The following is a 15,436-nucleotide window of genomic DNA, read 5'->3' on the forward strand; positions in this document are numbered from 1 at the left end:
GAATGAAAAACAACAACAACATCAAAGACCTATATGTTGAACTCATTTGATGAGTAGTATAAATGTATACGTAAGATTTTGCTAACAAAGAACCTTGTTGGAACTACAAATGTGTACTTAAGACTCATTCTTCTTGTAATAGTAGTATCCAAAGTCCGACATGTGGAAATTCAAAGATACAGTATATTCACACACTGCTTTTATACATGGAATGCTACTTTTATACATGGAATGCTGAGATATACCTCTAGCAAGAGTCACGCCATTCTTCTCAGATCTCAACGGATTCGAGCTCATCTGAAACCCCTGCCTGCAGTGCTTTGCAGCATAATGACAGCCATTGCCCCTACCTAATAAATCATTTTACTTCCAAACCTAACTGCTTAAAGCTGCCCCTCTGCCTTCACTGAACCAACTGAACTTTTCTTTAAATCTTCATGGTCAGACATGTCAGTACTCATTTTGCTCCATCCCTGGTGCCTACCAGGTCTTCATTGGGTAAAGTGCAAAGGACTATCACGGCGTTTATCTTTAACTTGAGCGAGAGAATCACATTTCAAAAGGCGTTTGGAATGGTGTTTGATTTGAAACGCGATTCTCGGGGTGCAGCATTTATCTATCCATCATACAATCGCGATTCGAGTGTTGTTACTGCGCAGCTGCTTGACCAGTTTGACCCAGGAAGTAAAGGTCAACTGCATACCACCAAACATGCCTCACCTCTCACACTCAGATAATGGGTAGAAAACACAACTGAAAACAGCTGGGAGTAAACCTTGAGATATAAACGTGTTTCAAAATGGCACTGCGTTTATCTACTCGTAGAAAGGCGACAGTTTCAAAACGCCCTTTGAATGGCGTTTCAAATCGGCGTTTCTAAACGCATTTGAAAATACGATTGCATTTAAATGTAACCCCCCAAAATACCTCAAACGCATTAAGGATAGTAATTCTGCTTCAGAAATTTTTTTAGATAAACGCAGCCATCACTGCTTTAGAAAACTGTGTGTGCTTGCCCAGGGTCTGCATAGATCCATTTGTCTCTTTGTGCCAGAGAGTATGGTTAGGTGTCCTATACATCAACACCCTAACGTTTTTCTATGAATAGAGACATAAATATCTCACTATTTGCCTGAAATTTTACTCACATATAAAAAAAAAAATACTCTGAATTCACAAGCGCATATTGAAAATGCAATTTGAGGTATGTGCTCTGCTTCCAATGTGTGGGGTGTTATTTTCCCGCACTCAGTTGCGCTGTACTGTGAAACCGACACCCCTACCCTCTATTGCTAATACGTGTGAAATGCACGTAATGCTTTTCCAAACATGTGTTTATTACCTACAGTATCATTGTTTTGCTGTTGCTATTGTTTATTAGTGGGTTTTCCAGTAATATTTGGGTATTTTCAAATCCGCAGTGAAGAATAGAAAACCACTGAGCGTAGTCCCGTGCGTGTATGTTTGTTTTTTTACGTGTAATGCTAGAGGGGTGTTGGTTTCAATGTACAGTGTCAATATGTTGGACACCAACCATACTGGCAAGTGACCAACAAGGGCATCACATCTGGCAGCAGAAAGGCGTAAAGTGTATTAATACCCAGAAAATTAACTTTGCGACATGGAAGAGCATTGTTCTAATAATGTTTTCTGAAAATGTGAGAGTGTGAAGCTCGTTATGAGCAGAAATAACGACAAGAAGAATGTTCCAGTATATATGCACCAAAACGTTTATGTGTCTTGAATTTAGACTCGTTCACTGGCACTGTGAAAGGCGTCAATTACACAAATTTGATATTTTCATGAGTAGTATACAATCGTGTATGTGTGTGATGGCTTGGCCAGCTGTTGCTGCATACCATACACTCTCCTGATTGGTGGAGAGCTGATGTGGGTGCAATGCATTCATGTCTGCCTTGCATTTTCTTCTACATTTACTACACAACTTCAAACCTTTGCAACATATGGTGCTGTCACACTCAATATTCAATGCTTGATATAATTCCATACACTGTTGCTCATATGCCATGTACATGCCATCAGCTTCATTGTACTGTATATCACATGGGCATAGTTAATAGTGGTATGCATACATGTATATGAGAGTGCAAAATCTGAAAGGATGCTGAAAATCCATTAGATTTGTTACACACATCATATTAATGTAAATCCTGTATTTGCCATCCTTGAGGTACTGAGACAAGATGTTATATATGTGGGAGTTCATGTACATAGGATGCATGCAGCGTTCACGTTCTTGTTTGCACTGTTTCAATAATTTCAAAACAAATGAAATGATAGCACATGAAGAAAACACACACATTCTAAAAAGGCATATATGGAGTTCCTTTGGGAATGAACTTCGCGCCAGGTTAAAAATTAATTTCTGTAAATTACGGAGGAAATAGACAAACAATGAAGGAGGTCTGCTTGATATCAGCAGAACTGAATGGAATGTCCCTGTCAAAAGCTGTTGTGAATGAATGAATAAATAGATAAGTGAATAAAGAGCATATTTGGAGTACCTCTTAGGTGGTCTTCCACGTCAGAAAGTAAATTTTCAGGGTATAGTATTGGTTGAGGTGAGGATTCAAGTAAATTTTCAGGGTATAGTATTGGTTGAGGTGAGGATTCAACTTTTAATGTTTTTCGAGATATTTAGAAACCACTCTATGAAATGTTAAAGAGCTTACAATTCTATTACAAGGGGAATGGAAAGTTTATTTGATGAAACTTGGTTTTGAAATGACTGAGATATTCAAAAACAAGGTAAAACAAAGAGATCCTGATAAAAATTGTGGCCTGTCACATTTTATCAGGATCACCTTTTTGGATATCTCAGCCATTTCAAGACCAATTTTCATCAAATAAACTGAATTCCTCTAAGAATTACATGTTATTTCATATTTTGTAGAAGGTTTCTCACTATCTCACAAACACACACAAAAACTGTTGGAAACCTGCAGCCCCATCTAAACCAAAACTGTACCATCCCTTTAAAGGGACTGTACAGTACTGATTGAGGTAGGGATTCATGTTTTGAACATTCCTAAGTGAGATAATGAAAAGTTTCTTATGAAATATGAAAGAGCATGTAATTTTAAGAAGGATTCAATGTCTATTTGATGAAAATTGGTTTTCAAATGGCTGAGATATCCAAAAAAGAGCTAATAATAAAAGGCAACATGCCCCAACTTTATTAGTATCTCTTTGTTTCACCTTGTTAGCTCACCTGAGCCAAAGGCTCAAGTGAGCTATTGCGATCGCCCTTCGTCCGGCGTCCGTCGTGCGTCGTGCGTCGTGCGTCGTCCGTCGTCCGTCGTCCGTCGTCCGTCGTCCGTCGTGCGTCGTGCGTAAACTTTTTACATTTTCATCTTCTTCTTGAAAACCCCATGACCGATTTTCATCAAACTTGGCAGGTAGCATCCCTAGGGGGTTAGGAACTCAATTTGTTAAAATGGGCACCATGCCCCACCCAGGGGGCCCCAGGGGTCCCCCAGGGGGGCCCAAACCCCCCAAAATTAAGGAATCTGTAAAAATCTTCTTCTCTAGAACCAGAAGTGATAGAGCGAAGTTAATACTATGAGTTAGTACATTGATGACTGTAGTTTCAAGTTTGTTCATGGCAGAATCAGGGGTGCCCCCCTTGGGACCCAGGGGAGGGGGGTGGGGAAGGGTTCTAATGGGGCCTAAATTGTACATTTTCATCTTCTTCTTGAGAACTCCATGACCCATTTTCACCAAACTTGGCAGGTAGCATCCCTAGGGGGTTAGGAACTCCATTTATTAAAATGGGCACCATGACCCACCCAGGGGGCCCCCAGGGGGCCCAAACCCCCCAAAATTAAGGAATCCGCAAAAACCTTCTTCTCTAGAACCAGAAGTGATAGAGCTAGGTTAATACTATGAGTTAGCACATTGATGACTGTAGTTTCAAGTTTGTTCATGGCAGAATCAGGGGTGCCCCCCTTGGGACCCAGGGGGGGGGGGGGTGGGGGTGAGGAGGGGTCCTAATAGGGCCTAAATTGTACATTTTTATCTTCTTCTTGAGAACCCCATGACCCATTTTCACCAAACTTGGCAGGTAGTATTCCTAGGGGGTTAGGATCTCAATTTGTTAAAATGGGCACCATGCCCCGCCCAGGGGGCCCTCAGGGGGCCCAAACCCCCCAAATGAAGGAATCTTTAAAAATCTTCTCTAGAATCAGAAGTTATAGAGCTGAGATAATACTATGAGTGAGTACATTAATGACTGTAGTTTCAAGTTTGTTCATAGGAGATCCAGGGGTGCCCCTCTTGGGGGTAGGGGGAGGGGGGTGGTTGGAAGGGTCCAAATGGGGGCCTGAATTGTACATTTTCATCTTCTTCCTGAAAACCTCATGATGGATTTTTGTCAAACTTGGCAGGTAGCATCCCTAGGTGGTCAGGATCTCAATTTATCAAACTGGGCACCATGCCCCACCCAGAGGGCCCCAGGGGGCCCCAATTCCCCCAAATTAAGGAATCTTGAAAAAATTGGGCCCTTACTGTACATTTTCATCTTCCACTTGAGAATGCCTCGTCAAATTTTGGTAGAGCTGTGAATAATTTAGATTAGTGACTGCGTGAAAGGTGAACTTGCGATACTCAGGTGAGCGCTAGACCCGCGGGTCTCTTGTTTTTAGATATCTCAGCCATTTCAAAACCGATTTTCATCGAATAAACTTTTGATACCCCTTAGAACTGCATGCTCTTTGACATCTCATAGAGTGGTTTCTGAATATCTCACAAAACGTTAAAAGCTAAATCTTCACCTCGACCAGAACTGTACACACCTGTTAACAGTGAGCCATGAAGGGTGGTTAGCCTTCAGTCAAAGACTAGAGATCATTTCTCAAAATATGTCAACCTTGTAGATACTGTAGTAGAAGAAGGAAAAATGTCTGTTTGATGTACATCCCTTTGCCATCAAACACACATATTTCATGTGCAATATGAATTGTATATTAAGCATTGTGGAATATAGGGTGAAAGCAATTTGTTGCAGAGCTTTCACCTTTCCGTGAAGTCCTCCCAAGAGAAGACCACTCTCATATATTTGATTATATACTCTTGTGTCTGCCGCATGTTTTATTCACCTGATGGATTTTGCTTTATATATTTACACCTTTCGTTCTTGTACGTGACATGAAATGTCATGTGTGGGTGTATGCACTGCAATTAATTTTTCCCTCAACTATATATTTAATGTGGAACATGCTCAATGTAGCTTTTCTTCCTTCTCACAGCAGCTAAATCCCATTTTCTCCCATGCTGCATTAGGCAAGAGACCTTTTTGCAATCTCACCGTCTCCATGCTAACAACATGATCAACATGCTCTCATTTGCTTCATCACCACATATGTATCAAATCAGAGGACAATCTTTATATTAAGAGCACAGTCATAAATCAAAGGCCTATATGAATACTGCAACAGTAATGTGGGTGGACTAGAGTTTAAACCTGTCCTGGAGAAAAGAGGTATTGCTGCCTTAATTCCAACATGAAAGGTCATCTCACAGTAAAACGGCATTGTTGAAATTTTGCTTTCCATGCCTTGTGGTACATAATCAGGTCATTGCACAGGAATGGTTTTGATGTAATTTTGTGATAATGCGCTAAATTTGTTGCCCTCATTTTTGTGACATGTTGCTGATCATGAGATGGTATGCGTTATTAAATCATGTATCTTTTGAAGTCAAAACATCACAGCCCTGGGGCTGATAAGCACTTGACCTTAGGGAAAATGTTACTGAAGATGACAACATATTCATACCAAAGAATACCACAGTACATTAAATCACTTTGATAATTGGGTTTGATGATAATCAATACACCACAAAACACAGTACTAATATTTACATTGTTGAGCACCTGTGTAAAAAGGTACTATTTTGAAAGAGGTTATGAAGAGGATTTCATAGAATACATTAAGTGACTGCATAATTGCTGACATCCCATACTGTACATTTTACGGATATCCATATATGTTATCAAACTTAAATATCTTATATGTTATTGGCGCTAACTTTACTTCAGTCGTATGAATATAATGAGACTTTGTGATTCTATAATGAAATTTGTCTATGCTAGATCTGTGTAACGGCAGCTTTCCTTGAGTTTTTTTTTTTTGTTGCCTAGCACTGAACAATCACGTACACTGCAAATATAGGTACCTAGTAAAATTTCTTTGTTAGAATTGCAAAGCTACAGAACATGATGAAGTGAAGTAAACTATTAAAATAATCATTTCATTTTGCAATCAGATACTTATTAATGTAAATGCAAGTACATAAAACAATATAAACAACAGTACTTTCTCTTCAGAAATTGGATTTTAGTACTTTAAAATGCTGCAAAAATGATTTGTGTGATTGAAAAATACCATTTTTAAAATTTTTGATATGGAAAATGTTTCAAAGAAATGACCTAAATGTTGATGTCAGAAGTTCAGAGCAAATTTGTGAAAATGTTTTGGCAAAATAGAGGAGATAAACTAAATATTCCACTGTTTTAAGAAAAGAAAGATCTAGATGGCTGTGACCCATCCTTGAATAAGTTTTGCATTGAAAGCCCATAGGTCTCATGTGTGTGTGTGTGTGTGTGTGTGTGTGTGTGTGCGTGTGTTTAATGTAGAAATAAGTCAAGCTTGTCTATATCAACCACTGTCTATAGCGACCACCTGCCATATGCGACCACTAAACACAATTCCCCCAAGAGAAAAACCATGTTAAAGACCCTGTCTATAGTGGCCGCCTTTTTTAGTCTCCCTTGGGGTGGCCGCTTCAGACAGGTGTGACTGTATAAGCATGATACGTATCACTGCAGTGATCTCAAAGGAATTTCCTGCAAGCGATTGAATTCACTTACCCCTTGACTGCAAATCTGACTCTTTTGACTGACTCTTTGGACAGGCTCGGTCGATCCCCGCTCCATCCTCCTCTTCGTGTTCCTCGTGCTCTGCATCGGGCTCTACATCGCCAAGGTGTGCTTCAACATCTGGATGGGCTACGTGCCGCCCTCCTACGACGAGTTCAGTAACGAGGAGGACCCCGTTCAGGAGACCGAGGCAGAACACAAGGTAAGACAGCATTCTTTCCCAAAGGCAGTTATATTTGTTAAATTGCAAGACAAGCTCAGCTGTCGCTGGTTCTGGCAGATATCATTCCTTTTGCTGTCATTCACCTGTGCTGTCTGTGTGTGGATTCCCTGCAATTGATTGAAATGTGCCTATGTCTACCTTTAGACCAGGCGTCCACTAGGGCGCGGACAAGACGCGGACAAGCCCCGGAATGCAAATTTGGTATTCCGCACTCCTTCGGGAACCTGTCCGCACGTTCCTGAACGTGTCCGCTCACTGTCCTAAACATGTCCGGGCGTTTCCGCACCTTCGGGAGAGAGAAAAATTTCCGCGTCCAAATTTTGATCGAGACCAAAATTTGGACGCGGAAATGAACTTCCTGACACCTTCGGCGACTTGTCCTGACGATGTCCTGAGGATGTCCCGCTTGTCCGGAACCCTTCCGCTCCTTCCGCACACGCTCCGGAAAGAATCCCGCGGTGTGGGGAAGCTTCGCGAATGAAAGCGGAAGACACCAGGAATGTTTTAGGACAGCGCGGAGCCGATGCGGATCTATATATGCAAGTGTCCGGAACCGATGCGGAAATTTTGTGATCCAGACACGAAAATGTCGACACTTTCCGCGAACGTCATGCCAATGAAACGCAAAATGAGCAAGAAGGGAGGCGAGGCCCCCATGCAAATATCCCCATCACAGGCACACCTTTCATCTAGTGAACGTTAAATCTAAGGAATTTCCGGTCCCAGAAGGCAAAGAAGAAGGTAGTAGAGACTGTGCCAAAAACAACCAGAAAGAAGTGAAATCAGCCCTCCTAACTTCCTAGTAAGTTAGTGTTGATTTGATCTTTTCAGACATTATTTTTCATCTGAGTGACTTTCCTGGTTCCTATTACTTACTATGGTACATTTTCCTTTATATTGTTTTCGTATTCTATTTGCAAACAAACTAAGTTGTCCCATGTGACAGCCCAGCTGAAAAATCACAAAAGTTGGTGGAAGTACACTCAGAAAAAAAAAGCATAGAATATTTGGCTAAATGTTAATGTATTATATTAACATGAACAAATTGTTATTCATACGTAAATGCTTTCTAATGATACAACATATTAGAACAAAAGACAAATTCATCACACTAAAAAGCATGAATTCAGTTGCAAAGATATTGAATATGAAATTGAATATTACAATGTAATATCTTTGAAGCCCAAAATAACAATGAAAGCTAAAGATGATGGAGGAAAATGAAGAATTTTCTGTCACTTCAAAATTCAAATGAAATGAGAGAAAAGGCAATAAATCATAAACTCGAAAAAGTGTTAAATTTCTGTCTGTCTTTTGTTTTGTTTTGTTTTTTGCTGAGTGTTAAAAGTACACATTAAGCATCACAAATCATTTCAGAAATATTCTTTACTTGAATGATTTTCGTAGTTTTTTCTTCTCTTTTTGTTTTAGTTGCAAATAAACTCGATTGTCCAATTTGACAGCCCAGCTGAACCCCCCCCCCCAAAAAAAAAGTAAATTAAAGTAGGTTAAAAATATTTCCCCATTTTTACACTTCATTGACAATAGGCTAGTAAGCTCTAAGCATGAAAAAAAATCTCGGACTTGAAAATGTTTAAAAGTGATCAAAATAAGACAGGGTTAGAGATGCACAAGGGTAAAAATCAGAGACAGAAAAACAAATTTAATGATTAGGACCATTTTGGCATGCTCTACAGAAGTATCAGACAAAACATGTATATACTTCACGATGGATAAAGCACAGGTCTAAAAAAAGGGAACAAAGAATATATATATATATATATATATATATATATATATAAGTAACAAAACTGCAACAAAGTTCATGCTGTATTCACCAACGGTTTATTTCTTGTGAAGAAATAAACCGTTGGTGAATACAGCATGAACTTTGTTGCAGTTTCGTTACCTATCTTTTTATCTTGCCCAAACGTGGACTACCTTATCAACATGATTATATATACATATATATATATATATATATATGTATATACATTTACATTTTTATGCATATCATATATATATATATATATATATATGGTTCAAAAAGTTTGCGAATATCATCTGTGTGACTGTAGGCAGAGAAAAAAAAATTTTCTCCCAGTTGAGACAAATCAACAACAACAAAAAATGAGTCGTCAGGCGACATGCAGACAATCCTATTCTTCGACTTTTGGTGGTCACATTCTATTATCAAATAATATTGACCAATCATATTAATATAATATCAGCCGCTACTGCGGAAGCACAACAAGGAGCATCAATGACGGCTAGCAGTCAAATGAGGAAAAGTCAAAGTCAGCGCCAAATTTATACCTTTCCATTTTCCTGGTATTGTCCGCAGTTTGTCCGCATGCCTAACTTGTGTTGTCCGGAAGGCATCCTGATTGTCCGCGTTCATTCCTGGTGTAATCCTAGATGTTTCCGCGCTGCCCGGCTACGATTAGCCTATTCCGAGGTATTTCGCGCTCTTCCGGAGTGATTCCTAGGTTTGTCCGCAGTCAGTCCTAGGACAGTCCGCGGACAGTCCGCGGACAGTCCTAGGAATGTCCCAGGACAAGCCGATTCACAAAGTTATTCCGCGTCTGTCGCGGACAGGATGCCGAAATAACAAAATTTGTTTCCGCAACCCTTCCGGGGCTTGTCCGCGCCCAAGTGGACGTCCGCCCTTAGTCTCTTCTGATTTAACTTTATGATGCTTGTATATGAACCCTGTTGCTGATGTGGACTGACCAAACTGTCACATTTTGCTGACGTGGGTTGACTGCATTGATTGCAGTTTGGTCAGTCCATGTAGCATATTGTACATTCACCACTAAGTCTAGAAATGGTATGAAATGCAGTGTTCAATAGAATTTAAAGGCTGTTATTATCTTTTCTAATCAGTATCAGGCCATTCATTTGAAAGAAGGCCATTCATTTGAAAGAACAGCACATTTTCAATGGACATTTATTATCTCACGGCCATATGTTGTACAAAGATGTCAGATCAGCATTACATCCACAAAAAAAAAAAAATTATTTTGACATAAATTATAATAGATTGCTTGGTTCAAGCAATTTTTGGGCAAACTTTACTTTTCATTAAAGTGTTCTTAAAGATCACTTTGTTTTGGGGGTAATTTTTGGGCAAACTTTACTTTTCATTAAAGTGTTCTAAAAGATCACTTTGTTTTGGGGGTAATGCACGTTGGAAACTGAAAATAACCCAACATTCCTGAAAAGTACCCTTATGCTGTGGACACAGCCAATTCTTAACCCACCTTTATGGTAATATAGAAAAAGGTGCTAAAGGTTAAAACTTTCAGGTGATATGTCATACATTTCTTTCTGTATTGATTTTCATTGATGTAAACTGGTATCTTTCATACTAAATGTTTAAGTGGTTTTCCTGCATCTCATACTCTTCACAAGACCGATTTGCTAATAAATCCAAATATCATTTAACTTCTAAAATCCTTCTTATTACAAGAATGACAGCTTTGGTAAATGTAAAAAAGCTGATAATTAGGACATTGGATTAAAACATGCATGGCTTTGAGTATAGTAGTAAACTGGTGAATTTTTCAATGAAGGTGTCTTATGATTTGGACCATGGCTGTTCAAGACATACATTGCAAAAGTGATGTGAATACATGATTTGTTTTTCCCCTCATATTTTTCCTCACCGGAAGAAACCCTTCCATTCATCTTTTGATGAAACCATGGAAGCGGATAAAAGGCTGCGAGAATTAGAAAATGAGGTAGGACGGATGAATGCTAATCAAATTTGGGCTTGTCATTCTCATCTCTCTCTCTTCTCTTTTTCTTGTGATGGTTTTTATCTGGATGTTGATTGTGCAGCTGGAATTATCTCCTCATTCATGGTGAGAATGCTTTCTAGCCTAGAGGGTCCCTTTCTCTCTTCATTCTGAAACCGGGAATGTGTCTTGGGAATCAAACAGCATCGGGCGTCGGCTTTTTGTCTTCCTGCATTAATCTTACATTTCATGCGTCATGACACTTATCACGGAGGAATGATGGAACTGACATTTCCCATGCCTGCTACTCTGATACAACGTTCGGAGAAGAAACTATTAGCTTCTTGATACATGATATGCTTTCTTTTAGCATGCGTCATGTTGTATGAAAGTCAAGGAGTCCTGGATTGTCGAATGCAGTCTTTTTTTTTCTACTTGCCCTGAGCCACGCATAGCCTTTGAGATTGAGTTACTTTTCAGATTTCGACAAGCGGCTATGCTGTGGTGTCGAGTGAAGTCATGAAATTTCAGAACACATTTTTCCCTTAAATCTTCAGAATCCCCTCCCCATATTCTCTTCATTCATCACACATTATGTCTGCTTCTTCACCAAGGGTGCCTAAGTCGTATCATGCACGTGAGATTGTCACTTCTGTCCATGCAACTATCAACTCAAAACTAAGCAATTTAACATTTTGGTTTCGGGAGAAAGTACGGTGAAGGTCTGTCAAGTATAACACTCTGAAATTTATATGGTTTTGCAATCATAAAATTGATATGTATTTCTACATGCTTTTTTTTTTTTTTTTTTGGGTATGTGGATATTGCGTGACGGTGCACTAACTCGGGAATGTGCACCCAGTACATCATTCTCATCAGATGGGCTGTGGAAGTCGGGTGACAATGTGCATTTCAGTCTAAACCCTAGGAAAGTCAAATGTCTACCTGTGACTCAGGAAGTATACAGTTAGTTAAACAGCTCAAGTTGAGTGAGTAATATCATGAAACATGGACTAGATACTAGCGGCATTCATACTTACAAAATAGCGGGATGGTGAGTGCACTCCAAATCTCACATTTTTTTTGCAAGTATTAACATGCTCAGAATTAGCGGGTTAGCAATTGCGCTCCAAATCTCTAGTTTTTTTTTTCAACTTTCACGAAGACAAAAATAGCTTGGTAGTTCCTGATCAATAATTCTATTGTTCACGTTGGTGTGGTGCACACGCTGTTGTGATGTGTGCTTTGAATGACGGGATATAAAATCCCGAGCTTATTAGGTCGAGCGTTCACACCTTCACCAGGGGGTGAATTAGCATGCTAATTCAGAAATAAGTGCAAGATTTTTTGGAGGTTTAGCATCATGCTGCTGATTGAGCTAATTCGTGGGGTTTTGTGTTCACAAGTGCAAAAAAACTCGAGCTTGCGATTGCGCTCTCGAGATTTGTTTACTTGTGAATCGAGACCCCCTATTGATAACATCGTATTTCTTCTAGCAATTATTGGTTTGTGGGAAAGTATCTGAAATGCCATTCGTACAGTCTGTCATCAAACACAAAAGGAGGGAAATATTTCACAGAGCATGTTTCTTGAGTTTAGCATTTTTGTATCACTTGTCTTGAATAGCATTTTTATATCACATGCCACCCAGTACATACCTCAGAAATGCACTAATGAGATACCTTATGACCCTTTCAAATGTTTCTGATTCTTACCTTTCGGTTTCTCCATCATACTTAATTTCTGCCTTGCATTTCCTAGCTGTTTCACTCATACATCCATCTTTCTCTGCTGTTCTCAGTCAGTACAGTTGTTTGAGTGTTTATTTTCACATCCTTTTAACTCTTTGAATGCCATTGTGTAAAAACCTCAATGGCCCAAATTCACGAAGGTGGTGCAAATGAAACCATGGTTTAAACCATGGACAAAAATCATGGAGCGCCAAGTGTCGCCTGGAATATTACATTACGAAATCAGTCATTTCGTCGGTAAAATGATTATTTTGTAACAAAATGACAAGATTTTGTAACTAAATGAACATTTCGTCCACGAAATGATACGAAACAGTCATTTTGTCGACGAAATGACCAATTTTGTAACAAAATATTCCGTGCGACACTTGCCGCTCCATGGTTTAAACCATGGTTTAAACCATGGTTTCATTTGTACCACCTTCGTGAATTCGGGCCTTTGTGGTGTATTCTATTCTGAGACCACTGCGCACGAACACTTTGGAAAACATTGTGTCTTTCAAAGCTGTGTAACTTTGTACTGAAGTGTTTTTGCTAGAAACGCACTACAGCAAAGTTGTAGAGAAAATTGCAAGCTTTGCTGAGATGTATAAACATGTAAATCATATGACAAAGCTATCAATGGTTATTTTTCTTGCAAGTGGCCAATATTCAATATATAATCCCAAAACAAGCCCACAAAATTATATGCTTTGTCTTGATCTACCCATACTTTTAACGAGATTTATAAGCATGGTCAGTATCGTAAGACTTTGCTTGAAAAAACCCTATCAAGCACTGCCAGTCAGTTGCCATACACTGCAAGCTTTTGTGTGTCAGGAATGAAATCGCACATGACACTTTCAATATGTACTGTGGCATGCTGCGAATTTCATTGATCGGTTTGTGCACAGTTGTGCATTCAGGCAAAGTATTTGAAGTTGGCAAGCCATCGACTGAATCAGGCGTGCGAAACATGGCGCATAAAGAGTTTATGACAACGGTAGAGCATGCCACACAGACAACCCCTCATATGGTGTGTTATGGTGGGATGGATTCATAATATCATTATTGCTTTTTGTGTGTGTGTGTGTGTGTGTGTGAGTATGTGGTTTTTCTTTTCAGCCTGAGGACTTTCATGTACTCATTTCATGAACTCTCCATGCTTGTTGTCCCCATCAAGAGACTCCTTTTGAGCGTCAGTTGCTGCCCTTTTTTTTTTCCGCAGAAAATCTTGGAATGTAATTTTGTCAGTCTCCACTACTTGCTTGACATTCCTGTTGAGAGGTTTCATACAGAGGTTGTTGAATCAATGTTCATACTCTGTCAGTGTTTGGTGCTATTTTTGCCCTGGTCTGTCCTTCCCTTGCCCTCTGTGAGCCATCTCTGCAACAGTGATTTCTGCACTTGAGTCTGGTAATATTGAAATTGATATTGTTGTGTACGCGCCAACATGAGGCCCCGGTGGCTCGTTAGGTGGAGCTGTTTATGCGTCTCTCTGCCAGCTAAACCCCGGAGAGAAAAGTAAAGAAAGGGATAACCATTCTGCAGGGTGATAGATAACTTGAGATTTTTGATAGCAGATACATACAGATAGGTGCAATTCTAATACACACAGAACAAGGGCTCCTTAATTTTTCTCTATTGCTGTAAAAGTTAGCCAATTAGGATTCAGATCCTAGATTGACTCACTCAATACCAGCCATATGATGAGCTGGGTGATTTGTTTGGTCAGTTTGATCAGGAGCATTGTATGTCAGCATGCAAGAAACCATTAAGATTTATGTTATATTCTGTCTGAATTGTTATATAGCAATTAGCATGCATTTTAGTGAACTTTTCTAAATTTATTGGGCAATGTAAAAATGTCAATATATCTCCTTATCACACCAGGGATTTGCCTTCTTTTTTTTTTTTAAGAGGAACAAAATAAAGTATATACTGGTGCATCAAGTTTCCTGGGTATATTTAAGATATCATGGTGTTTACATTGTGTAGACATGTTAATTTGTAATTCAGAGGGGCACTTCAGAGGGGGTCACTGCAATTTCCAGAGAGAATTATTTATCTTTTCGGTTATTTTTTTTTCAGGGTGGAAAACTGTCTATTACAGTGCCTCCAATATCCATCAAAATCTATCTGATGAAGGTGCTATCTTTTCACATTTATTGCACATGTTAACCATTGATCAGCTTAAAGCACCAATGTCAGGGAAAGCGCTAATTTACAGCATTACATTGCTTATATGAATTATCCCTTGTTGTCTTTGAATGCTTGGGGCATCGTCTGATTGTGTGAAGGTAAACTGGTCTGCTTCATCAGGCAAATGTTACATTATGATAATGAGCTAACATGGTGCACTTTGTGTCAGCATTAATATTTAATCAACAGTCAGTCATCTGAGGCCCTGATCCTCATTCATGTTTCACAGGTGACATATACACTCTGAATGCCATGAGCACAAAGGAAGAAAGAAAAGGAATGTGTACATTCTGTCATCTACTTTTGCAAAGTATTTCAGTAATGTAGGAATTCACACATTTGTGTATACATACATACAAACACACACTCACACACACACATACTATATATACACACATACAGACAGAATTATCATACATACACACACACATGTATTAGATATGAATAGATATATAGTCACACATACATATATACAAATATGCTGATCTTAAAGATTTATGAATGTACAGATATGTATTAACAGTTTTATCATTATTCCCCATTACCCAATGCATTTTGCACATTTCCCACGGAGCCGTGCACGGCTCTCTACGATGTAGCGGATGAGGGAGGGAGGCCCCTTTCATTACGGGGGCAGCCTTTG

At 39.3% G+C, this 15,436-nt stretch overlaps 1 protein-coding gene across 1 annotated transcript in view; it reads left to right on the forward strand.

The window, feature by feature from the left end:
- LOC139737193 (CSC1-like protein 2) overlaps nt 1–15,436 on the forward strand; it is a 54,278-nt gene that overhangs the window by 8,702 nt on the left and 30,140 nt on the right. The window contains exon 3 of the mRNA XM_071647870.1: nt 6,934–7,100. Within this exon, the coding sequence (XP_071503971.1) occupies nt 6,934–7,100 (167 nt within the window). The remainder of the gene's footprint in view (nt 1–6,933; nt 7,101–15,436) is intronic.

This window comes from Diadema antillarum, unplaced genomic scaffold, assembly GCF_040938485.1.
Source record: "Diadema antillarum isolate AM-2024a unplaced genomic scaffold, OU_Dant_1.0 seq00000685_RagTag, whole genome shotgun sequence".
Taxonomy (NCBI): Eukaryota; Metazoa; Echinodermata; class Echinoidea; order Diadematoida; family Diadematidae; genus Diadema; species Diadema antillarum.